This window comes from Mesoplodon densirostris, chromosome 19 (assembly GCF_025265405.1).
Source record: "Mesoplodon densirostris isolate mMesDen1 chromosome 19, mMesDen1 primary haplotype, whole genome shotgun sequence".
Classification (NCBI taxonomy): Eukaryota; Metazoa; Chordata; class Mammalia; order Artiodactyla; family Ziphiidae; genus Mesoplodon; species Mesoplodon densirostris.
This window is the reverse complement of record NC_082679.1, coordinates 9,114,020-9,140,783: the sequence shown is the minus strand read 5'-3', so window position 1 is coordinate 9,140,783 and position 26,764 is coordinate 9,114,020. Positions and strand designations below refer to the sequence as shown.

The 26,764-nt window shown below is 49.4% G+C and overlaps 1 protein-coding gene across 2 annotated transcripts in view; it reads right to left on the bottom strand.

The window, feature by feature from the left end:
* Window positions 1-26,764, bottom strand: part of PRKD2 (protein kinase D2) — a 29,070-nt gene that overhangs the window by 1,189 nt on the left and 1,117 nt on the right. For both annotated transcript variants that reach the window (XM_060083317.1, XM_060083318.1), the window contains exons 3-17: window positions 24,526-24,664; window positions 22,556-22,687; window positions 19,334-19,488; window positions 18,999-19,221; window positions 17,331-17,408; window positions 17,102-17,255; window positions 14,373-14,490; window positions 13,998-14,075; window positions 12,330-12,588; window positions 10,747-10,799; window positions 10,529-10,601; window positions 9,948-10,054; window positions 8,933-9,094; window positions 4,553-4,651; window positions 725-992 (exon numbers count right to left, since the gene is read on the bottom strand). In XM_060083317.1, the coding sequence (XP_059939300.1) occupies window positions 725-992; window positions 4,553-4,651; window positions 8,933-9,094; window positions 9,948-10,054; window positions 10,529-10,601; window positions 10,747-10,799; window positions 12,330-12,588; window positions 13,998-14,075; window positions 14,373-14,490; window positions 17,102-17,255; window positions 17,331-17,408; window positions 18,999-19,221; window positions 19,334-19,488; window positions 22,556-22,687; window positions 24,526-24,664 (2,098 nt within the window). The remainder of the gene's footprint in view (window positions 1-724; window positions 993-4,552; window positions 4,652-8,932; window positions 9,095-9,947; window positions 10,055-10,528; window positions 10,602-10,746; window positions 10,800-12,329; window positions 12,589-13,997; window positions 14,076-14,372; window positions 14,491-17,101; window positions 17,256-17,330; window positions 17,409-18,998; window positions 19,222-19,333; window positions 19,489-22,555; window positions 22,688-24,525; window positions 24,665-26,764) is intronic.

The window sequence follows — 26,764 nt, the reverse complement described above, 5'->3', positions numbered from 1 at the left end:
TGACCTCCACCTGCTCCCAGGTTCCAGGTGTGACTTTGGTCTCAGGGCCGGTCAGTCCTTCTCCTGGACAGCTTCAGAAACCCTCCATGGCCTCGCCCCTCCTCTAGCCATGCCCCTAAAACAGCTCCCTCCATCACTGGATCCAACCCCATGGCCCCAGGCCCATCTCCATCCCAGTCACAGACCCAATACCCAGCAAATTAGCCAAGCCCGCGTTCCTCAACCCTACCCCATGGTCCCACCGCTTCTGCAGGACTAACCCTTTTGGGGTCATAACCCCAAAGACTCCAGGCCCCAGCCAGTGCCTTGGGAGGATCTGTTCCTTCTCTTGGCCACCCCAGCCCTTTGGCTTTTTCAGGTCTAGTCCCTCTCCTGGTCCCACCCTAGACAAGCCAAGTCTTAGCCCCCAAGGCGGCAAGTGTCTGTCTTAGCGCTGCTAGGGCACTTCCTTTCCAAATCACATGACCTAGTCTAGGCCTGAGTCTAGGGACCCTGGTTCCACACACCCTCTTGAGTCCCTACCCCAACGTCCCAGGTCCTGGTGCCTCCCTGTTTAAAAGACGGCCCTCCCCATGCCCTTGCCCCATCACTAGGCTCCACCCTCATGACACCAGGCTCTTTCTTAGGGCCCAACCCTCCTGCGGCCCCGCCCATTCTTCCCACCATGCCCCCACCAGGTGGCCTCGCCCCTCTCCTCAGCCCAGGGGTCAGGCGGGTCCCACACCTCCTGCTGAGATGCAGCTCCAAGGGCAGGCTGGGTACATGAAGGCAGCGTTCTGAATCTGGTCTTTGATGTCCTCGTCTTCATTGAAAGGAAACGTGCCACTGAGGCTGACGTACATGATCACGCCCACTGACCACATGTCCAGCGAGCGGTTGTAGCCCTGGTTGAGCAGCACTTCGGGCGCCAGGTAGGCCGGCGTGCCCACCACCGAGCGCCGGAACGACTTCTCGCCGATGATGCGAGCGAAGCCGAAGTCACACAGCTTCACCTGCGGAGGCGAAGAATAGAGGGTCTGAGGGTGTGTGGAGGTCGCGCTCCCCGCCCCTCCGCAAGTGTACCCCACCACGGTTTCCAGACAAACTCGAATGCTGGTTCGAATCCAGGTTCCTCTGTTCACTACCTGGGTGACCCTGCGCAAGTGACTTCCTCTCTCTGTGCCTCAGTTTCCTCATCTGTACGAGGAGGAGGAGGACGAGGGGGAGCGTACCAACGCCTGTATCAGAGGGCTGCCATGAGGATTCCATGAGTTCATCCATCTCAAGCTCACAGGACAATAAATGCCCGGCATGCAGTGAGGGGTCCATAAAGGCTCCCTGTCACGAGACCTCTGTCACATCGAGCAGGTCTCAACCTGCTCGTGCCTCTGCTTCCTCTTTTGCACAGTGGAGATGCTAACAGTTCCTACTTAAAGGGTAGGGTGTATGAATTGAAATATATGGAAAGTGTTAGGAGCAGCGGCAGGCATAGAGCGACCCTCGCTGATCTCAGCGGAGGGACATAACTTCTCCCAGCCCGGGTTTTGTCTTCTGGATTGGGAATGTTAACAGCAGCTGCCGCTCAGGCTTCCCTGGGGATTAAATGGGACCGAACATGTAAATCGCTGACGATGGTATCCAGACGGTAACAGGTGAGAACTTACCTTGCCCTTGTTGGGGGCAGTCTAGGGTCAGGGACAGGCTTTAGAGCCAGCATTATCTGGGTTTAAGGTCCTGTCTGCTGCTTACCAGTCCATGGGCAGCTGCTACCTCTATTCACATACTGTCCCTCCCCTACACAAAACCCTTCTCTGGCTGACTATTGCCCCGAGCCTCTGTTGCCTTCAAAAACAGCCACACCCCAACCCCTGACCCAAATCTCAATGTGACAGCCATGCCACCCTTTCCTAAGATCCTTTGCTCTTCTGACAGACCTTACGATCTTTTCCTTTTCTAAGATCCACACTTTTCTACCTATCTTACAATGGAATATTATATGGCCATAAAAGGAAGTGAAGTACTGACACATGCTACAACATAAATGAACCTTGAAAACATTAACTAAGTGAAAGAAGCCAGTCACAAAGACCACATATTATATTATTGTATATTCCATATATTTAATTCCATTTATATGCAATGCTCAGAACAGACAAATCCATGGAAAGCAGATTAGTGGTTGTGGGTTGGGGGGATGATGGGACTGGAGGATGTTGGCTAAGAGGTATGAGGTTTCTTTTGTGGTGGTGAAAATATTCCAAAATTGATCGTGGTGATGGTTGCACAACTCTGAATACATTAAAAGCCACTGAATTGTATACTTTAAATCGGTGAATTGTATAGTATCTGCATTATATCTCAATAAAGCTGTTAAAAAAACCAAAGTACAGATCTTTCTACCACAGGACCTTTGCACAGGCTGTTCCAGCTGCCTAGAACACTTGTCCCCCCAAAAAACTACTCCTTCTTCAGAAAGGTTTTCTCTGACTGTCCACTGTGCTACATAGTTATGTGAGCTCATAGAACTGTGTCACGGAACTCATCACAGATATAATTACATTTTTGTGACAATTTGATCAACATTTGCTTTTCCCTCTATGATCTTTGCTGTCCAATATGGTGGCCACTGGCCACATGTGGCTGCTGAGCACTTGAATGTGGCAAGTGCAACTGAGGAACTACTTTCTATTTAATTTTAATTAATTTATATTTTAAAAGGGATCCTAGGGACTTCCCTGGCAGTCCAGTGGTTAAGAATCCGCACTTCCACTGCAGGGGGCATGGGTCTGATCCCTGGCTGGGGAACTAAGATCCCACGTGCCGTGTGGTATGGTCAAAAATAAAAAATAAAATAAAAAATAAAATAAAAATAAAAAGAGATTCTAGATTTTGTTATTGGAAAACTTTTAAATATGCTTGGAACAGCTTGGGTGTGTCAATCTACTTTCCCAACAGTTAATTTTATGAAATCTAAGTACAAAACCGAGTATCTCTGATAGAAATTTAATATCTGAATTGAGATGTGCTGTAAGTGTAAAATACACACCGGGTTTGGAAGACAGTATGAAAAGAAAGAATATTTCATTAATAATGTTTATGCTGGGACTTCCCTGGTGGTCCAGTGGCTAAGACTCCATGCACCCAGTGCAGGGGGCGTAGGTTTGATCCCTGGTCAGGGAACTAGATCCCACATGCTGCAGCTGAGAGTTCTCATGCTGCAACTAAAGATACAGCATGTCGCAACTAAGATCCGGCGCAGCCAAACAAACCAATAAATAAATATATTTCTTTAATTAAAAAAAACTCCATAATGTTTATGCTGATTGCATGTTGAAATTGTCATATTTAGATATACTAGAATAATTATTAAAGTTAATTTCACCAGTTTCTTTTCACTGTTTAAAATGTGGCTACTAGAAAATGTAAAATTACACATATGGTTCACATTATGTTTCTAGTGGATATTACTGCTCGAAGTTAGAGTTTCTCATTCACTGCACTATTGACATTAGGGAAAGATAATCCTTTGTTATGGGGCTGTCCTGTGCACTGTAGGGTGTTTAGATGCCAGTAGTAACTGCCCCCCCAAACAGTTGTGACAACCAAAAATGTCTCCAACATTGTCAAATGTCCCCCGGGGGGCAAAATCACCCCCCCCCCCACTGTAAACCAGTGGGCATAGAGATGGGGATGTCTCTACTTACCACAGTTCCTAATGCCCCAGCATGGAGCCTGGCACAAAGTAGGCACACAGTAATTTTTAGTTGGTGACCAAAATGAACTTTTAAAATGAAATGAAATAACCACAAAACATAGATAATAAAGCAAAAACTTCACAGGGATCTGGAAGGGCTAAATGAGAACCTGTAAGTAAAGGCCCTTAAACACAGTAGACACACAATCAACTGTAGCTGTTATAATCATCACTCTTGCTTAATCTGGTTCTGCCCCAAGGGGGTTCTCATCGACTAGTCAGAGGCTCATCAAAACTGCTTTCCTAAGAGACCCACAGAAGAAATTACCAGTGGCCCCCCTCTGATATCTGTTCTCTGCTTCTCCCCTTAATAAAAATCCTGAATTTTTAATGAGCCACATGGTCACCCAGAATGAAAACTACATTTCCCAGTTCCCTTTGCAGCCAGCCATGACCACGTGATAAAGTTCCAGTCAATGGGATGTGAGAAGTGCCCCATGCAACTTCAAAGTAGTGCCTTAGGGAAGGTAAGGGGTGTATCCATTTCTTCTACCCCGTTTCTTTCCTCCCTTCCTCCCACCCCCATTATCTTTTTACAATTGGGGGTGCAGCAGCAGCACATCATGGACCATGAAGACCAGGCAACACCATAGAGAGGCCAGAACAAGACAGCAGGAGCTGTGGTCCCAACACCATGGAACTGCTTTTTCACCCTCAAAATGCTTATGCTGGACCCTACACAAGTGAGAAACAAGCCTCTATCTCATTTAGGCCATTATCTTGGGTCTCTGTGTCTGATTAATTATCTTGATTAATACAATCCCCACCCACCACCAGTATTGGATGGACTTCCCCAAATCAGGAGGAGACATGTCTGACCTGAGGAAATGGGTCGGCTGACGCCAGCAACACATTTTCCGGTTTCAAGTCACAGTGGACGATATTCTTGAAGTGAAGGTGTCTCAGAGCCACCAGGATCTGAGGGGAGGCAATGGAGCCAGTAAGAAAGCTAGAAAGGTCCCTGCCCCAAGATTCTGCCCTCAGCAGCCAGCCCTCCAAACCCCATCCATGCCCCACTCTGTACCCCTAAAGATGCCCCCCAGCACTAGGGGAGGCACTGGAGCACCAACGAAGAATTTCAGAACCCCAGAACCATTTCCGTCAGAGATAGGAGTTGGACATATAATTCTAGGAAGGCTGAACTGGAGCAGAGATTTGGGAAGCTCCTGAGACACTTTGGCATGTGGATCATGATGAAAAAGTGCTATGAATAAAGCAGTGGCTTTCAAGGAGGTACTATTGTGTGATTCCATTTAAAAAAAAATATTTTTCAGCCATTAAAAAAATGGAAACAATACAAACAATACCAATATGACATGTTATAAATTAAACGTAACACCTTTAAAAGGTGGGGGGATTGTCGGGCCAGCCTACTAAGGTAGCAAACCCGGCTCCACACTTACTAGCCTGTTGCCTAGGGCAAGTCTCTTAACCTCTCTGGGTCTCACTTTTCTCACCTGTAAAATGGGGGTAATAGCAGTACCCATCCTCATCGGTTGCTGTGAGCTTTAAGTGAGTTGAGGCATATAGAGTGCTTAGGGCAGTGTCTGGCACAGAGTAAGCACTCCATGTGAGCTATTATTATTGTTGCTGTTTTTAGTTATTATTCTTGTGGTGGTCTGTTAGCAGACATATTCCTGTGAGTGTTTCAAATAAAACTTTTCCTGCTGTATCTATTAATTCAAGAGTATTCTACGATGGCAAGGTGAGCTGACTTAAAAAAAAAAAAACTGTTACCATCTGTTACCACTAATCTATGGGAGCCATGGTTTTCCTTGATTCTAGGTAACCCAAACAAAATGCCAAATACACCGGAAGTACAGAGTGATATAAGCATGAAGTTGTAATCTATATCTTAGAACTGAAGCATTTGTACTTTCTCATTGTTTTTGTTGGATGATTTTCGAGTATGGAAATGCTATTTGAAAGCTACTGCTGAGGTCCAAGGTCCTCATTCTACAGACAGGGAGACTGAGATCCAAAGATGTGTATGGACATCCTCTTCTACAGATCTTCAGTTTTTTGATTTTTCCAACCCCTAGTAAATGTGGTGAACAAAAAGGGCAGATTGGAAGCTAGACAAACCCAGGTTCAAACCTTGACCAGATTGCTACCTAGCAATGTGACCTTGTAGCTGTGTGACCCTGGGCAAGACCTAGGAACCTCCCTCCACCTCAGTTTCCTCATCTGTAAGATGTGGATTATAGTAATACCTACCTCAAAGGTGGTTGTGAAGCCTGTAAGTTCATGAGGTATAGGGCTTAGCACAGGACTTGGGGTGGGGCAGGCAAGAGGCAAAAAGCAGAAATCTGCAAAGGGAAAGAGAAAGAGAAGAGCACAGGCAAAAAGAGAGGAAGAGATGAAAGACCAGAAAGAGAAACTGCCTCAGTTGCTGAAGGCAGGCAGTTTCCTCTCCCCATCTGAAGTCTGGATGAGCCTGCCTCGGTGGGTTTCTATCCCCACCCTGCAAGTCAGCCTGACAAAGGCACACAGCTTGGGAAAGCAAGGGTGCTGGGCCTGGAGAAAGGAAGCCAGCACAGGGGACTTTGCAACCAACAGAGAACATGTCCCAGAATCAGGTGTGGAACCAGCCAGGTGGGAAGATCTTTCTAGGAAGGCTGTGAAACCCAGAAAGTGAAAGTAAACACCATGAACAAAACAAAGAGGAAAAGAAATACTGGGATTAGAGATGGGTACAACACAAGCAGCAAAGATTCAGGGTCCTTCATATACAAAGAGCTCTTACAATTCAATAAGAATAATCCAATTGAAAAATGGGCAAAGAGTGCATAAAGCACAGGCCAATAAACATGTGAAAATATGCTCAACTTCACCCATAATTTTTAAACCAGCAAATGAAGCCACATGTAGAATTATTTTTCCACCTTTAAAACTGGTGATTGGGCTTCCCTGGTGGCACAGTGGTTATGAGTCTGCCTGCCAATGCAGGGGACATGGGTTCAAGCCCTGGTCCAGGAAGATCCCACATGCCGCAGAGCAACTAAGCCAGTGCACCACAACTACTGGGCCTGCGCTCTAGAGCCCACGAGCCACAACTACTGAGCTCACATGCCACAACAACTGATGCCTGTGTACCTAGAGCCCATGCTCAGCAACAAGAGAAGCCACTGCAATGATAAGCCCACATACCGCCAGGAAGAGTAGCCCCCACTCGCCACAACTAGAGAAAGCCCACCCGCAGTAATGAAGACCCAATGCAGCCAAAAATAAATAAATAAATAACATTAAAAAAAAAAGAAGACTGGTGATTATATTGGGAATTCCCCTGGCTGTCCAGTGGTTAGGACTTGGTGTTTTTACTTCTGTGGCCTGGGTTCAATCCCTGGTTGGGGAACTGAGATCCTGCAAGCCATGCAGCATGGCAAACAAACAAACAAACAAAAAGCCTGGTGGTTATATTATCCAGAGTTAGTAAGGAATGAGAAAATAGACACCCTCAAACTTTGTTGGTGAGAACAAAGATTGAAGAAGGTTCTAGAGGACTTCCCTGGTGGCACAGTGGTTAAGAATGTGCCTGCCAATGCAGGGGACATGGGTTTGATCCCTGGTCCAGGAAGATCCTACATGCCACGGTTCAACTAAGCCCATGCGCCACAACTACTGAAGCCCGTGCGCCTAGAGCCAGAGCTCCGCAGCAAGAGAAGCTACCGCAGTGAGAAGCCTGCGCGCAGCAATGGAGACCCAACACAGCCAAAAATAAATAAATTTATTTTTAAAAAAAGAAAGAGGTTTTAGAGAATAACCGGGCAACATCTTTTTAAAAAATTTAAAGCGGGCCTCCCTGGTGGCGCAGTGGTTGAGAGTCCGCCTGCCGATGCAGGGGATACGGGTTCGTGCCCCGGTCTGGGAGGATCCCATATGCCGCGGAGCGGCTGGGCCCGTGAGCCATGGCCGCTGGGCCTGCGCATCCGGAGCCTGTGCTCCGCAACGGGAGAGGCCACAACAGTGAGAGGCCCGCATACCGCAAAAAGAAAAAAAAAAAAAAAAAAAAAAAAAAAAAAATTTAAAGCACATTTCCCTGGGCTCAGGAGTCTACTCTTCGAAATGTATTCTATTGAAATTCTGCCACCAGAACCTGTCGATGTTTGTAGACAAATGTTCACAGGATGTTGTTTGCAGTAGTGGAATAGTGAAACCAACTACATGCTCAGCAACTGGGGAGTTTGGTGCTAGCCGTCATGGGGCACAATTAAGAAAAAGAGGCAGTTCTGCTAACTACACACTGAAATAGAACAGTCTTCCAGGAGCACTGTTAAAGTGAAGAAAGTAAGAAGCCGAACAACGTAGCATTATATATGTGAAATCAGCTAAAATGCATGCGCTTGTGCACGTGCACACACACACAAATAACACAAATTAGTTTGACTTTACTCAGTAAAAGCACAGCTCCTAGGTTTAAATCCCACCAGCTGTGTGACCCTGGGCAAGTTACTTATAAAGTCCCTGAGCCTCAGTAAAATGGGAGTAATAATAACCACTACCACATAGGTTGCTACGAAGATTAAATGAACTAAAACAGTGCCTGGCATAGAGTAAGTGCTCAGTAAAGTTTAGTGACCACATTACTTATCATCCTCATTATCAGCATCCCCCGTCCCAGCCCTGCCCACTCTGGGTGATCACTGTCCAGGGCTGGGGCTATTTTAGTCGCCGCTGTGTCCTCACACTGCCCAGCATGGCCAGGCACAGGGGTTCAGGCAGTGTTTGTTGAACCATTTAATAAATGAATGAATGAATGAGCTCCTCAGAGAAAGGCCTCTCTCCCCTTCCTTTTTTCGTCATGAATAAAGTCAGGCCCAGTGAACCTGACTCATTATATAAAGTAATAAAAAATATAAAATAATAATCATTTATTACTTTTCTATAATATAATTATTACTACTCTATTATTTTCTACTTATTATCCTATTATGTTTCTATTGTTATTACTCTATTATTATTATTCTATTAACTGTTCTATTATAATCTATTATAATTTAAAAATTATCACGCTAATACTTTTTCTATGATTGTTATTATTACTCTATTATTACATTTTCTAGTACTCGCTATTATGACTCCCACCCAAGGTCTTCCTGCCCTTCAGGGGCACACGGCACATGTGCGTCTTGCAGGGCAGGTGGGGAGCCGCGGCGGGGAGGCTGGCGTTGGGCGGGGCAGTGGGCGGGGCAGGCGCACCTGGGTGATGAGGAACTTGGTGAGGCGCTCAGGCAGCCGGCCCTTCTCGCTGGAGAGGATCATCTCCAGCATGTCCCCGTGCAGCTTCTCCATCACCACAAATACCTTCTCCGGGGTCTCGAACATACACTCCAGGTTGACAATCCCCGGGTGCCGCAGACTCTGGGGTGGGTGGGGTGGGGGGCGGGGCGGGGGTCAGAACCCAGGTCACCCGCAAACTTGAGACCCCAGAGGGCAAGCCATAGGAGCAGGCAGACGACAAACAAGACAGATATCCCCGGAGGGTCGGCTGTTCCTTCCCTGGGGGTGTCACTGGGGGAGGGGAAAGGGCTTCCACAGCCCCAGACAGTACCACCCCTCCAGCGCCACCAAGCGTCCAGAAGGATCTTTACGTCATGAAATTCTGGTGAAGGTCCAGGGTTGTGGGAACAAGAGAAGGGGAGCGTGGAGAAATGGGAAGGAGCTTTGTGCATCTGTATCTTTTAAATCCCTGCCCTCCTTCCCTTCCCCAGCCCTTGCCTAGCTGAACCCCATCTCTCCCACCCAGGTCCCCACCCAGCCTCCTCCCTGGCGTCCAGGTTCCAGCCCCACACCTTTTCCCCCTACCCTCCAATAGCAGCCAGAGGGATCTTTCGAAAGTTCACACCTGACCCTGTCCCTTCCTTGCTCAAAATCCTTCCATGGCTCCCCAGCACCCTCAGGAGAAAGCCCATAGGGTGTGACCCCCAGCCTCCCCGCTAGCCTCACCACCCACCACCTTTCTTCACATAAACCATCTAGTAACCTTGAACTCCTTCAAGTTCCTAGAAGACTTCGTGTTCCCTCTCACCTCTGGACCTTTGCACGGGTTGGTCCCTCTGCTCAGAATACCTTCTCTACCCCTTCAGTCTCAACATGCATGGTGCCTCCGCTAGGAAGCCTTCCCTGGCTATCCCCAGCCTGGAGGAAGTGGGAAGGGAAGGCCCTTCCTGGGTGGGGAGGGGGGCAGAGCTGGACCATAGATCTCAGGGGTCACCTGCAGAATGGCCACTTCGTTCCGGAGTTGGCTCTCCTGCTTGGTGGGGAAACGCAGTTTGTCGATGACCTTTACTGCCACGTCCCGGCCTGTCTTCCGGTGCTTTCCTGGGCAGGGGGTAGGGGAGATGGGGGATGAGGGGAGCAGGACATTCCAGTCCTGGCAAGAGGAAGCCCCCACCAGAGAGACACAGCCGGAGTTGGGCAGAGGTGGATGAAGGGCCATCATGGGGGCTCTGAGGGGTCCCCAGGAGAGATGCGAGGGGTGGGGGGCCCTGGGAATAAAGGTGGAAAGTAAAGACAGAGCTCCGAGGAGGGGAATCTATAACATAGGAAACTAGATTTATAACCAATCAGAATCTAGCATCTAGCTCTGTGGCCAATCAGCGTAGAATTTACCTTCCCTATTAATAACGGGAGAAAGTCATTGGCCTTTCCCAGTGAGAAAAGGCGAGCCTGCAACCATCTGTCCCCGGGATCTAGCTTTCTAATCAACTAGAAAAAGTGGTGAGCATGCAGGCAATCAAAGGGAAGGTCTGGGCTCATGACCCCTTTCTGGGTCAGCTCTTGAAGCATCCTTACCGCCATAGACCACTCCAAACTGGCCCGAGCCCAGCACCTCATCCGGGAAGATCTGGTAGACAGTGGCAATGTCCTGCAGGGTGGGGACAGGGAGGGTCAGGGGTGCAAATGGAGATGGGGAGGTCAAGGAGACTAGGAGGGTGGGAGAACTGGGAGGCTGTTTGGGAGGGGGAGGGGGAACACATCCTTGGGGCTGTGGGATGTGGGCAGGGTCTCACCACATTCTCTTGGATCTGGCTGTTAGACACAGAGATGCTCAGAGAAGCTTGTCCTGGGGAGAGGAGGAGGCGGAGGTGAGGGGACCCCAGGCTCAAGATCACCTTCACCCATAACTCCACCCTCTGGAGCCAGTAGTCAGGCTACTGACTGACTTGTCCACTAAGAACCTCAGTTTCCTCCTCTGGAAGAATGGAAACAATAAAAAGACCTCTCTCCTAGGGCCAGTGAGAGGAGGAAATGAGACAGGAGCTCAAAAAGTGATGCCATGAATGAGTTCATGGAGCATTTCACTCTGTGATCTCAGCACCAAGTGATGATCCCATTTTACAGAGGAGGAAACTGAGGCTCAGTGGGAAACTCCAAACTGACTCAGGCATCTTCCCCTGCATTTGCCCCACGACTAATCCAACCAAGGTCAGACATTTCCAAAGTCTTGATCCTTCTGCCATTTGAACATCTGTCCCCTCCCTGAGGAACATCCAGCCCTCGCCCCTCAGCCTCCTCCCTGGTCTCCCTGCCCCATTCCACCCTCTCCTATTTGCCCTCCATAAGGAAGCCAGAGGCATTTTGCTGAAGCACAAACCTGACTCCATCCTTCCCCTGCTCAAAACCCTGCCATGGCCCCCCAGTGCCCTGAGGAGGAAGGCCAAGGCCCTTAAATGGCCTGACAAGCAGAGTTTGGTCCCTCTGCCTCTTTGACTTCATCCCCTCCCTTCCTGTTGTGTGTGTTCCCGACACGCTGGCCTCCTTGCTGGGCCTCCGATACAGCAAGTTCTCTCCTATCTCTGGGCCTTTGCATTTGCTGTTTCCTCTGCCAGGAATGCTCTTTCCCTCATTGTGGACTTAGTTAAGTCCTCCTCATCTCTCAGTCTCAACTCAAATGTTACTCCTGGGGCCATGTCAGATTCCTTTAGCACGTGTTCTACGTCCCACTTGTCTTTCATCCAGGATGATCTGATGAATGTCTGTTACTCACCCTGGACTATGAGCTCCATAAGGCAGGAACCTGGGACTCCCTGATCATCCTTTGCCTCTGCGTGAAAGGATTTCCCACTTCCTTTCCCTTCATTTCACCCCTCTTCAACTTCCAGGTCTTAGCTCAGATGTTGCCTCCTTCAGGAAGCCCTCCGGGACACCCAGGCTGGGTTAGTCACCCCCCTCTGAGCTCCCACAGCCCTCTGGCTCCCCTATCCCAGCCCTGCCCACTCTGAGTCATCACTGTCTGGGAACAGGTCTGTCTTCCTTACTGAACTATGAGCTCCAGGAAGGCAGGTCCTGGGCTGTCTTGGTCATAGCGGTGCCCCCAGCATTATCCAGCACAGGCCAGGCACAAAGGAGCATGAATTAAAAAGTCTGAACTCACAGTTTGGAGGAGTTGGCACCCCTGGGAAAAGACTCAGAAAGGGAAAGTAACATGCCCAAGACTGTACGTTAGGTCTAGGGCTTAATGATTTAGACCCATGCCTGCTGAGTCCAGAAGCCATATTCTCCACTCTGACATTCCCTGGCTCTTCCCTTCTCCAGGATCCCACCCAAGCCCTCCAAGACCCATCCTCCCAGGGACCCAGGGTGGGGGACTTACTGTGGGGCGCATGGCCTGGGGCACTGGGTGCATCCTGGAGGATGACAGGCATCAGAGCCTGGCGGATGGCTGTTTCCCAGCCCCGGGCAGTCTCGGCCCCCTGCCCGCTGGGCCCCCCTGGGGCTCCGCCAGGGGTTTCGCCCACAAAGTAGGTGGTGTTGGCAGTGACAATCTCGAAGCAGTGTGGGTTGGTGCCTGGTGGCACAAGGCTGAAGTTCTGGGCAGGCTCCACGGCAAGGATTTCAGACAGTGGAATTTCCTGGCAGGACACAGAGCCAGCACCCGTGAGGGCTCCAGGCTGACTCTGGGGCTCTCCACTTACTCAGACGAGCACACAGACCCAGTGTCATTGCAGAAGCGGCTGGTTTGCATGGAGGGGCCAGGAAAGGCCTCCTGGTGGAAGTTACATTGAAGCAGAGGTCGGAAAGGTAAGAAGAGGCCAGCTGGTGGAGGAGTGGGTGGAGCATGTGCAAAGGCCCTGAGGTAGAAAAGGCTTGTGTTCAAGGAACATGCCATATCCCCATTACATGGATGGTGCCTGGCACACAATAGGCATGCCATGTTTGATGAATTAATAAAGGATATAAATAAATAAATAAATAAATAAATAAATGAAATCAGGCTAGGGCCAGGCCTAAAGGGCCTCATGGGCCACAGGAAGGAGCCTGAGCTTTGTCTCCAGGGCCTTGGGGAGCCACAGAAGGGTTTAGTGCAAGATGGGGGACAGTTCTCTCTGGCTGTGTGTGGAGGGTGGATGGGAGAGGATGGGACTGACATAGGAGACCAGGAAGGAGGCAGAGGGGGCCGTGGGAGGAGAGAGGTTGCAGTGTCTATGGGGAGGAAAAAGTGTGCTTTGAAAAGTGCTGAAAGATAAAGGAAGGGAGGAAGAAAAGAAGGAAAGAGTGAGAAAGAGAGGCAGACTTAAGTAGCCAATAAAACCAGGAGACAGAGACGTGGTGGTGGGGATGCTCTTTTAGATAGCGTGGCTTGAGGAAGACGGGAAGAGTAAGAAGGAAGCAGCCATGGGAAGGGTAAGGAAGATGCTCCAGAGCAGGTAAACAGCGAGGTGTCTGGGTTTTATTCCAAGGGGAGCGGGAGCCACTGGAAGCTTGTGATGGTTTTAATGGACTCCTCTGGCTGCTGCGTGGGAGAAGACAGGACAAGGGCAGCAGAAGGACCGGGGAGGAGCCTGGCTGGAATGCAGCGCTGGCATGGGAGGCGGTGATGAATGAGTACAAGGAAAGAATTCAATAAATTAATTATAAAGTTATCATGATAACACACTTATAGTTACTGGGAGTTTAACGGAGCTTAACATACGCCTGGCCCTAAACTAATTGCTCCACGTAGATTCTCTCTTTGAATTCTGGCATCAGCCCTGAGGCGAGGACTATTCTTTGAGGCCTTTTACAGGTGAGACAGACACGTGGGGTGCAGAGAGGTGAGGTAACTTGCCTGGATCCCCTAGCTGGAAAGTGATGGAGCTGAGCTCAAACACGGGGAAGGGCGTCCAGGTGGGCGACACTTGCTGATGGGACGGAAGCGGGCAAGCAGGGGTGGGCAGAAAGTGTGATTTGCAGGTATTTGCCTGAAGCAACTGGGAGAGGAGGGGAGAAGATAGTGGACAAAGAGGAGAGGTCTGGGGGATCTGGGAGCCAGAAGGCCCACCTTGTAGTATCTGTTGGTCGTGTTGTTCTGGAAGAGCGTGATGCACTTGCAATCCAGGCGCCAATAGTGCCGCTTCCTCTGTTGGGAGAGGTGCTTGAGAGACTGAGGTTGTCTGCCCCACATTCTGCTAGGGCTCTGACTCTAATCCCAGCCAACCCCGCCCCTAATTCTAGCTCCGCCCCGCCCCGACCTTGCCTTAGTCCCGCCCCTCCCCTAAATCCTGTCCCTCCCCCTTCATCCCTATAGCCGCCTCTAATTCTACCTCAGCCTTCAGCATGACCCCGCCCACTCCAAACCCCAACCGGCTCCGCCCCCTCAAACCCCCGTTCTCCCCAACTCTAGCCCCACCCACCTGACCCCACCCCACCCACTCACCAGCGTGTCCTTGTTGCTGTAATGAACCACCCAACCCTCTCGTAGCGTCGTGCTGGATTTCCGTGTTGTATGTCTCACTGACTGCACCACCCTCATTAGGGGGATGTACCCCAGGGAGCTGAGGGTGGGGAGAGGAAGGGGTGAGAGGTTACAAGCAGAAAATAGCAGTAGTGCCTGGGGCCACGGCGGGTGGTGGTAGGGGCCTGTTCGGGGCCGGGGGTGTGTGTGGGGGTGTGGGGTGTGTGGGGGAGTGCATCTCTGGGCAGCCAGGGGGTTTTTTGGCCACACTTTTTCCCTTTGTGGTTTCCAGATTTCCCATAATGAGGAAGGGGACTCTTGAGAGGCCCACATTAAGAGGCTGCGTTCCAAAGCCAGGCTGCCTGGCAAATTACCTAACCACTTCGTGCCTCAGTTTCTCCACCCAAAGGGGTTGCTGTGAGAAGTGAAGCCTTTCTTAGGAGTTTAACACAGTACTTGACACACAGTGGGCCTCCAACAAGTGCTAATTAGTACTGAGCCCATTGATTGTGGAGCCAGCTGTGTGACATTGGGCAAGTGACTCAACCTCTCTATGCCTCATTTCTCTCATCTGTGCACGTGCTATTATGACAGTGAGGAAATGAAGGCTGAGAGAAATTAAGTGACTTGCCCAACTTCAGAACCAACAACGTCTTGATCCCTGCGCTAGACCTGGACTTGAGAGGCCTTGGCCACTTCTCTTTGCCTCTCTGAGACTCGGTTTCCTCATCTGTGAAATAGGCTGTCTCTCCCAACAGCCCTCCCTCCCAAGCCCTTCAAAGTCCAACTCTGATAGCCTATTATTCTGTTACTAAACACTCCCAGGAAAGACCCTGGGAGAAAGGGATTCTGAGGTTCCAGGTGGCTAGGGCTGGGTGGCACTAGTAAGAAACTCTCGGTGACCACTGTGACCTGAATACCCGTCCCCCCTCTGGCCTCACTTCCCATCCTCTTCCCATCACTCTCCCTGCTTCAGCCATCCCAGGTTCCTTGCTACTCTTGCAACATCCTTGGTTCTACCTCAGGGCCTTTGCACTTGCTGTTCCCTCTGCTTGGTGGCCTCTTCCCCCAGATATCTTCCACACCACTCCTTCCCTCCCCTCCCTCAGATCTCTTTAAAGCTACAACATTTCCTCACAGAGGGCTCCTTTAATGACCCTAAGTAAGATAGCATGTCCCCATTTTCTATCCCCTCTCATTGCCTTTTTAATTTTATTTTTGATAGCAGTTATCAGTATCTTATAATAACCTATAATGGAAAAGAATCTGAAAGAGAATACATATATTGCTCGCGCTCTCTCTCTCTCTCTCTCTCTCTCTATATATATATATATATATACATATATACACTGAATCACTTTGCTGTACACTTGAAACTAACACAACACTGTAAATCAACCATACTTGAATTAAAAAAATTTTTTTCTAAAACATATGAAAAAAAGTGAAAAGGTTCAAAGGATGAGATTAAAAATAGAGAAATGGAAATGCAAATATTTTCTTCTCATACCTCCAAATGGATCATCTCTCACCCATCCCACTTTAGAGATTCAAATACTAGGGAGAACTCCTTTTCCATTTTCTGAGCACTTATAACCTGACAAGCACTTTCCCTGCATGATCAAATAGAATTTGCACACTCTGTAAGGCACGTCCTCAGTTCCCAGGAGGAAACCGAGGCAGGCAGAGAAAGGACCAGCAGTTTAAGTGATGGAGCTGGGATCCATCTCTCAGCCTCCAGTGCCCTGTGCTTTTAGCCCTGCTGCTTTCCTGCCACCTCGATAAACAGTCATCCATGGAGGAAGCCAGACCTTGTCCTAGGCACTTGGGAGATGGATAAATACCCTTGCCCTCGAGCACTTGAACTCACATTCTAGTGAAGCTGAAGATTAATTCCATTTCTAATTTTAAATGTGTAATTAAGTAAAAGTTATTATTATTTTTCAGAGCTTCCATGCCAGAAGAAAGCCACTGCCTGTCAGTTCGTTGGGGATATTTTCCTTTCCCCATTTTACAGATGGGAAGACTGAGGCACCAAAAGGAGAAGGAACTTGTTTAAGGCCATACAAATCAATCCAAGGCCAAAATGGTTGAAAGGAAATGGATATCTTCCCTTCCTTTTTAAGATTTAGGGCTCTGGGATAAGAGTTAAACTAACACTTACTGTATACCAGGTACTGTTTTACATACTTGATTTACATTACTTCATTTCAGTCTCGCAACAGCCCTATACGGTAGGTACTACTTTATCCCCATTTTACTGATGAGAAAACTGAGGCCCAGAGAGGTTAATCTCTTGCCTAAGGCCATACAGCAGTCTGGTTCCAGAGTCCATATTCTCACTCACTCTTTGTACTGTCACTTTGCCATATGGACTGTTTCTGGAAGGACCCACCAGAACCTAATCCCACTGGCATCCTCTGGGCAGAGGGGCTGGGCAGCTGAGAGGCAGGGAAGTGGGAGGGGTTGACTATATACATTTTGAGTGACTGTATTACCAGTTCCAATAAAAGAAAAACAATATAAGTTAAAATAGGCTTCCATTAAAACTTGTTAAAAATGTAAATAAGGAAAAAAGTTTAGGTTAAAAAAATAAAGTTTGGATGCTTGAAAAAGTTCGCCTCAGGAACACGGGAAATTTATAAGAATGGGGTGATGTCAACCCATTGTAGGGACGGAGAACGGCCTTCACTGGAGAGGGCCCTGGGTACCTCTGGGCCTTGCCTCCCTCGCCTTCCTCCTCCTCGCAGGCATGGAGAGCATTTTCTGAGTGGGAGCCCGGGACGAAACCCGAGTCATCTGACTCATCCATGAGGGAGCTCTTGTCAGCCTCGCTGAAATCAGTGGCCTCCTCCATCGGCACATCTGGGAGGACAGGGGCATCAGAGGGGCCTCCACCCAGTCCTGCTGCCCTTTCCCGCTCAGCCTCCAGCCTCTTACCTCCGTTGATGAGTGCCTCCCCCAAACAGTCATTAGGGACTCGGGTGGCGCAGCGTTTGTGACAGTTGAACTTGCAATCTGGTAGGAGGACAGGGAACATGGAGTCGGGTGGGAGGGGGAAGAGAGGTCACCTCTAAGGGTTGACCCTTGACCCCTAGCCACCAGTCTCAAAAGAGTTTGCTATTGCTTTTTGGGGCAGGAAAGCTAAATGACCCTTCCCTGATCATCCCTCCTTTAAGCCACAGTCCTCAACTATGGAGAGGCTTGATTAAATAGAGGAGGGCCAGATGAAGTGTCTGTGGCTTGATAGCCCTAGTACTCTAAGGGTCTAAAGTTCTAACAGTGTAAATATCCGTCACCCTAGATTTCTACAATTATAGAGTGTAATCGCATGTAACATTCTATGATTCTAGACTTCAGGCTTTTGAGGGCGGGGTTTCTCAACCTTTGGCACTATGAACATTTTGGGCTGGAAAATTCCTTGTTGTGGCGGGCTGTTCTGAACATCATAGGATTTTTAGCAGCATCCCTGATCTCTACCCACCTGATGCACCAGCCCCATATGACAAACAAAAATGTTTCCAGACATTGCCAAACATGCCCCTTGGGCAAAACTGTCCTTGGTTGAGAACCACTACTTGGGTGAGAAGTTTGAAGACTCCAAGGTTCTGGGCTGCTATACATCAGAAATCCTGGGATTGTATGAAAACTTATTTTGCTAAGGTCCTTATGATTCTAGATTTCTAAGACTGCAGAGTTTGATGTCCAAGTTTCTAGAACTCTACACATCTATGCTTCTACAGTTCTACAGTTCTAGACTGCTAAGATTCTTTGATGTCTGAAGTTTTAAGGTTTTATGTATCTAAACTCTAGAATTCGGTGACTCTACAGTTCTATGATTCTAGACTTCTAAGCCTCTAGAATCTGATAGTTCCAAAGTTCTTGGGTTCTGTACACCCAGGAATCTAGAACTTAATGTCTCTATGGTTCTTTAGCTGTAGACATCTAAGATTCTAGAATTTGACTGTTCTGATGAATTCTAGAATTGGATGGCTCTAACCTTTTTATGGATCTAGACTTCTGGTATTTCAGATTTGATCATTCAAAGTTCCAGGATCTTAGATTTCTAGGACTCCAGAATTTGATGGTTCCAAGGCTATATGATTCTAGACTTCTAAGACTCAAATGTTTGCTTCTAGGTTTCTATTCTTCTCAATTCCTATGGTTTTAAAGTTCTAACATTCTGAGAATCTATAATTTGATAGTTCTAATATTTATGAGTCTAAAGTTCTATGATTCTTTTTGCTGAATCCTATGATCTAGAATTCTTGAAACTTATGTTTCTAAGGTTCTCTGATTCAAGAATTCTCAAGTTCTACGGTTTTAGAATTCCATGCTAAGTATCATATGAATATAGATTTCTTAGGTGCTAGGATTCCAAGTTTCTAATGACTGAGGTTCTAGGATTCCAGAATTCCAAAGGTTCTAGAACTTCAGGATTCAGGGCACTCCCTTTCCAAGGCCCTGTGCTTCTAAGGATCAGAACAGAGACTTTTGTTTCCTGCCACAAGCCCAGCTGAGATCCTAAGCCTCTGAGTGTGTCTGTGTGATGGGGGCTGTCCTGACTCTGTCCCTCGCCACCCCCCAACGTGGGGGGCCCCCACTGACCTTTGCACTGCAGGCCCTGGCGAAAGAGGCCCTTGAGCAGTTTCTTGCAAGCCTGGCAGACGGTGGGCCGCGTGTAGCTGTGGATGAGGAAGGTGTGTGGCACCTTGACCTTGGACAGCAGCATCTTGTCCAGCTCGATCGGGCGACCGGTGTAGGATGAGGCAGAAGATGAGGAGGACGAGGACGGGGGGCGGCGAGGGATGAGCTCAGTGGTGCTACGGCTCTATCAGATGGCAAGGTGGAAAGGGACACCTCAGCACGTCGTCCCTGCCTGGGCCTCATCAACCCCCAACCCCCAACCCTCCCCACCCCTCCCCACTCCCCCAGCTGCTCACCAGTTCATCAGCCATGCTGAGCAGGGACTCAGAGGTGCCGAGGCGCACCGAATGGCCACTGGCCAGAGACGTGGACGACAAGCGTCGCTTGCGGGCCCCGCTGCAGTTGTTGGGGATGCTGAAGGCGCAGCGTTTGTGGTAGTTCAGTCCGCAGCCTGTGTGGGGCGCCCGACAGTCAGAGACATAGCCTCCACCTGACATGGGCACTAAAGCTCAGCTCCCCACCCCCGCTCCGCCACCTTCTCCTTTTCTGAAGATCTGGAACACAGCAGGTCCCTCAGGATGCCTCTTCCTAGTGTAATTAACGTCAGCGGAAAACTACAAAACCCAATTCAGGCAGAACTGCTAATGGCTGAGAGTCTTCAGGAATAAAGGTTTGGGGAACTCCCTGACGGTCCAGTGGTTAGGACTCCACGCTTTCACTGCCTAGGGCGCGGGTTCAATAATCTCTGGTCGGGGAACTGAGATCCCACAAGCCACTTGGTGAGGCCAAAAAAAAAAAAAGGAATAAAGTTTTGGGCCACCCCAACAGACAAAACACCATGAGCAGGTGAGGTGCTGGCTGAGGGCAAAGGGAATATGGACCAGGCAGTGGAGAAGGGAAGAGAAGGAAGCCACAGCCACGTGACCAGTTGCAGCCGTGAGGACAGTCATAGTATTTCTTCCTTACTTTGTTATGAATATGTGCGTACACCAGATATTTTTGTTTTCTTCCCTCTTCTACCCCCTTATCATCTAACATAAGATATTAATAATAATTAACTTTATACCGTGATATTTGTTACGGTAAATCAAAGGAGAAGAGGGAATATCACACAAGGACATTGTCTTATGGGGAAAGAGAGCATTTTCAGTTGTACTCGGGATGGTTGTATCATATCATGTGGAAGTGTGACTTTGTTCTTTCTTTTCTTTTCTATTTTTAATCCTTGACCATGAAAGAGTCAGGCTTAGCTTGTCATTTCCTACTGGACTTCCTGAACACTTCTCCATACATCTCTGGTGATTCCAAATGATTCCAGGATCTCTTTCTGCAGTAAAGAATGTTCCTCCAGCCTTTGGAAGCTTCCTTCGGACATTTTATGAAGACTGTCTTCTGGCAGCCGGCCTCTTATAGACTTTCCTGCGCAGTAATTCCTCATCATAGGCACTGTCTCAAATGCACAATGTCGCGCTGCAGAGGCAAGCTTGGGGATTGCTGTTGGTGCTACGAGGAGAGTTTCAGGATGGCAAATTGCACACAGGAACCATGTTCCAGTTTTGGCCTTTAATCACTCACATGCTTCACCGAATTTCAGAATCTCATCTATGGTTCCTGTTACGAGCATCAAGGTAGAATCAAACTCCAGTAGGAAGGCGTCAGTGGCATAAAGTACAGGCATCTGGGCCTCTTTTGGAACCCTATGAACTTGGACCATCATCTGTGATGCTGGGCCGATGAAGTCCGTTTGGAGAATGGCCATTAGAACTTGGTGATACCAGGGTTGCTCCATGACAATGGTTACATAAACCAAGACTTCAAGAGTTGGATAGGGCATGTGGACGATGGCAATATTGATAGCAGCTTTGAACGCAGTAACCTGGTGTTTTGCAGGCCTGATACAGCTATTACCCCTGGAGTCCTTAAATAATGCCACAAGTATATTTAACTTTTTTTTTTTCCATGCCGTGCGGCATATGGGGATCTTAGTTCCCTGACCAGGGATCAAACCCGTGCCTCCTGCAGTGGAAGCACAAAGTCTTAACCACTGGACCACCAGGGAAGTCCTCCACAAGTATATTTAGGGCTGCATGATAACAACCCTAGTCGATGCTGTGGGTCATCTGGATCACAAGGTATCAGGGACTCCGGATTTCTATAGGAGCATGACAGCCACAAAGCTGGAGATCCTTAGGCAATGGAACATCTGAGAATACGCCTCTAATAGTGGGGCACACTGAACAACAATGGAGATGCAGGTCGTCATCATATAATGGATGGGCTTCATCCGCTGTGTCTAGAGCAGAGCCAAGGCAGGTGTGCGGCCTTCCTCTGCAGGGGAGGCGTGGCCTCCGCATCCCCCTCAGAAGCATCAAAGACGGGAACAGGGAACCTGCGGATCCTGACCCTTGGGCTTAGTCTTGAGACATCTTGCCTCAAAGGAACACACTGTGTTCCTTTATGTTTTTTAAGTATGATTTAGGGAGACGGGTATGGGTGCCTGTTATGGACTGAATGCCTGTGTTCTCCCCAAATTCATATGTTGAAGCCCTAATCCTCAATGTGACTGTATTTGGAGATGGGGCCTTTAAGGAGGTAATTAAGGTTAAATGAGGCCATAAGGATGGGGCCCTGATCAGTGGGATTGGGGTTCTTATAAACGGAAGAGACATGAAAAATCGCTCTCTCTCCACGTGCTATGTGAGCAGAGGAGGAGATGGTGGCCATCTCCAAGCTAGGAAGAGAGTCCTCACCAGGAACCATATCCTGTCAGAACCCAGATCTTGTTTACACCACCCAGCCCATGATCTTTTGTTAGGACAGCCCTAGCAGACGGAAGTGCCAAGTTGCCAAGAGGTGGACTCTGATGGTCAGCTTTATGTGTCACATCCCCAGTTATTCAAACGATAATCTGCGTGTTGCTGCGAAGGTATCTGGAGATGTGATTCAAGTCCACAATCAGTTGACTTTAAGTGACAGAGATCATCCTAGTTAATCTGGGTGGGCCTGTTTCAATCAGTTGAAAGGCTTAAAGAGCCGAGCTGAGATTTCCCAGTTGGAGAGCAGCTTCATCTCCTGCCTGCTCTCCCTGACGACCCGCCCTGCGGATTTCAGAGTGGCCAGCGCCCACAATCCTGTAAGCCAATTTCTTCCAAAAATCCCTTAACATATGCCTCCCTACAGGCTCCGTTTCTCCTGTTGATCTCTGACTGATATAGGCTCCGCCCTCTTCCCCATCACCCCTGTTCTCCCCCAAAGCTCTGCCCCTTACCACTCCCTCGGAGTTCCACCTCCCAGTCCCCACCCCCAAACGGAGCCCCACCCAGACCCCGCCCTCCACCCAAGCCCCGCCTCCTGCTCCCACCTCCAGTTCCTCCCCCAAGCCCTGCCTCTGGGCGCTCACCTCTCCCTCCGAACCCCACCTCTTAGGCCCCACCTCCTGGCCCTGAGCTCCATCCCGGCCCCGCCCTCACGCCCACTCCCTACCTCTTGGCCCCGCCTCCAGCCCCTCCGCCTCTCACCTTCACACTTGAGGCCCTGGCGCACTAGGCCGAAGAGCATCTCTCCGCAGTGGTCGCAGAAGGCAGGCGCTCGGTAGGAGTGCACCGTGAGGGCGTGCGGGCGGATCTGGAAGTCCTCGAAGGTGGCCGAAGCTGCAGGCAGCAGGGAGGGGCGGATGGTTGAGTCGGGACCAGCGGTGGCCATTTCAGCCTCCGCATGCCCAGGTTTCACACAGTCCTCTCAACTGCAATGTTTGATCTTTCTTTCAATCATTTACTCGCATCCTACATTTCATTCGACCTGGGTTCAAATCCCAGCTCCACCACTGGCCAAAACACCTATGTGCCTATGCCAGGGACTGGGGAGGGGGAATGGGGAATTGTTTAATGGGCACAGAGTTCCAGTTTTGCAAGATGAAAACAGTTCTGGAGGTTGGTTACACAACATTGTGAATGTAACTAACACTAATGAACACTAGACTTTGAATATGGTTAAGATGGTAATTTTATGTTGCATATACTTTATCACAATTAAAAAATTTTTAATTAAAAAAACACAGATAGGGCTTCTCTGGTGGCACAGTGGTTAAGAATCCGCCTGCCCAAAAGAAAAAAAAAAAAAAAAAAAAAGACCTGAAAAAGGTAAGGGTCTGGACCATGCAGGTATCTAGGGAAGAACATGCCCAGTATCATAATAGTATCGCCTTATAGTTCTTTTTTTTAAAATTTATTTTGATGAATGTTCCGCTTAAACTTTTTTATTTCTATTTTTTAAAACTAATTAATTTATTTTAATTTTTGGCTGAGTTTGGTCTTCATTGCTGCGCGTGGGCTTCCTCTAGTTGAGACAAGAGGGGGCTACTCTTTGTTGCGGTGTGCAGGCTTCTTATTGCGGTGGCTTCCTTGTTGTGGAGCACGGGCTCTAGGCGCCCAGGTTTCAGTAGTTGCGGCACGTGGGCTCAGTAGTTGTGGCTCGCGGGCTCTAGAGCGCAGGCTCAGTAGTTGTGACACACTGGCTTAGTTGCTCTGCGGCATGTGGGATCTTCCTGGACCAGGGATCGAACCGGTGTCCCCTGCATTGGCAGGAGGATTCTTAACCACTGCGCCACCAGGGAAGTCCCGTTAATCCAAACTTCTAACTGTCATCCATCCATCCATCCATCCATCCATCCAACAAATTTTACGGAGCATTGCAGTACTCCGGGTCGGGGTAGGGGGGGCAGGGGAGGACATACAGCCGTGAGTAAGGTACCTCCTACCCCCCTACCCCACCCTCCTGAAGGAACCAAGGGCTAAAGAGTCCTCTAAGTGCTGAGAGCTTGCCCATCCATCAAATGGGAATGGCCAGTGGGTGGACTAGATTTTGGCTGAAAATACAGGTACCTGGGTTTCATCTCACGCCACAGAGTCTGATTTAATTTAGCATTTCATTAGGAGGAGGCACAGGCAGCAAAACATTTTTAACTTTACATCAAAGTGTAACGTAGGTCTAGGAAAGGACATATCAGAAATGCACAGCTCAATGAATTGTCAAACTGTACACGCCCATGTCACCAGCATCCTGATGGATAAATGGAAGTTTAAACCATTGTGCCCCCCACCCAACTCCAGCTACCAAAAAGGTACCCACTCTCTTGGCTTCTAACAAAATAGCGTAATTGTCTTTGTGCTTCGTAAATGGAATGATACAATATGTAGTCTGATGTCTAGCTTCTGTCCCTCAGCATTAGGTGTGAGATTCATCCGCGTTGCCGTGGATGGTTTATGTTCAGTGCTGTGCGAATTCCACAATGTGCAGCCACCACACCTACCCATTCCGTAGCGGTAGTTTGTAAAAAGCTCCCGCGGTGATTCTAATCTGCAGCCAAGGGCTTAGAACCGCTGGTCCCTAACGTTAAGAACTAAGTTTCTGGGCCCACCTTCCCTGCCCCTCCTCCCGACACCCCGCCCCCGCTCGAGGCTCCGCCCCTAGGCCTGCCTCGGCCACTCACCCGACAGTACCACCTCCACCAGGTCGCCCTCCTGGATGTCTCCGGCAGAGCGCACCAACTGCAGGAGGTTGGCCGACGTGGGGTCATGTTTGAAGAGCAGGATCTTGTCGTAAAGGCCATAGAAGCCACACTCGGGGAACTGAGGGGCGGGAGAGGGAGGTGGTGACGGAAAAGCTCAAAGCAGCGGTCTGGAACCCTCCCAGGGCAGGGCCGGCTGTTTCCCCCGGAAACTCAGAGACCCCGCAGCCCCTCGCTTCCTGCCCGCTCCCTCCCAAGCCCAGCTCGAGCTGAGCCGGGCAGGGTGCCAGGGCCCCAGGTGTGCTGGGAGAGAGCGCTGGCCAGAGTTTGGGAGAGTGGCTCTGGGAGCGTGGGCACCTAGAATCTTCTGGAGATGGAGGCGGGTAGGGCTGAGTGAGCACCCCTTCCCTTATCTCCCCACCACCTCCCGCTCCCCCTCACCCTCAGCTTCCTTCCTGGATCTATTGTTGTCCCTGTTACCTGGCTCCAGGCCCAGCACTGGGGCTGGGCGATCTGGAAGGAGGGGATTTAGGACTCCTAGTTTGGGGGGGAGGGGGGTGTGGAAAGGCTAGGGCTCAAGGGAGCTGGAAACTGGCACGGTGTCCCCCACCCAATGCCTCAAGGACCCAGGTGTCCCGGTCCCCAGCTTGGGGAGGCGGGGCAGGAAATGAAACCTGGTAGAACAGAAAGTGAAACCGCCCAGGTGGAGCCACTGGAAGGAAGGAAAGGGGCCCTACCGCACCTGGACGGGGTGGGGTGGGGGGCAGAAAATAAAACTGCGGTGAGGCCTGAGGGGGTAGGCTGAGGACTTGAGCATCGGATAAAGAACTTCACCCAGGGGACAATCATGCCCTCTCCCCAGCCTGTTTTCCCAAGGAGCAGGCTGAGTGTGTGAGCTGGGCCTGATAGTTTTGGGGTTTGGGGTAGGTGGCAAAGGAAGCTCTATCTGTTCTTGTTGCTGGGAGAGGGTCCACAGGTGGCCAGGACTGCCAGGGTCCTGACTGCCTTGGAGGTCTTTCTCTAAGCTTCAGTTTCCTTGTCTGTAAAATGGGGGAGTTGGCCCTGTTCCTAATGTTTTGTCTGCAGCCCAAAGAATTCATTCCCAGGAATCTAAGAAGATTCTACAATTTGGGTATTTTGGGATTCCAGCATGCTCACATTATAGTATTATACATTCTAGATTCCAACAAATTATCATGATAAGTTTTAGGATTTTAATAACCTAGATTAGTAGTAGTCTAATATTTTAAAGTTCGAGGAATCTGCCAAACTAGGATTCTAATATTTGAATATCTTAGCATGAAAGGATTTCAACGACCCAGCATTCCAGAATTCTAACATTTTTATGCTCTAGGAGTCTAATAACGATGGAATCAAATCTTCCAACATTTTAATGTTTTAGTATTTCAACAACCTCGGGTTCTAATGTTTGAACACTTTAATATCAGAGGAGTTCAGTTACCTAGCAGTTGCATATTCCAACAATTTAGAATTCTAACATTTTAACACTTTTACAGTCCAAAATTCCAACAATAGAGTAGCCCACTATTCCAATTTTTTTTTATTCTAACTTTTAACATTCTAGAATCCACGCATTGCGTCCCACCTGATTTCCCTTTGCTGTGCTCCCCCAGGCCCCAACCCCAGTGACCCTGGTGTCCAAAGTGAAGAGTGGGGTGGGATTGGGGAAGGTTCGTTTTAACAGACTAGCATTAGAGTTGGGGGGTGGGGTGGACACTGATCAGGAGAGGGGACAGAGACCTCAGAGCCTCTGGGATTGTGAAGAGGCGCATCTGCCCCTCCACACACACTCAAGCCTGGGGGAGGGCAGAGATTGGACTCTGAGACCTCACTTGCCCCTGGCAGCTACTGCAGGCACCCGCACCCACACATGTCACTTGATCGCCACGGCCAGCCTGGCTTCAATTTCTACTGTTTCCACCAAATGGGAGGCCGGGGATAGGCCTGGACAGGGAGGTTCCCCGACATCTGCTGCTCCCACCTGCCCCTTTCTCTCGGCTCCTACACCTCACCCGTCCCTCCCTTCTTCCATGCTGTCTGCAGCAAACAACAACATGCAGGGACATGCAATTTGGGGAGGCCTCTGGGACACCCCACCCCTGACCAGGCCTCTCTCAAAGTAGTAGTGGGGTGAGGAGGCAACTGGGGGCCAATGCCCCACCCCCACCCCTCAGTCGCCCAAGGCTTATCCCCCTTCTCT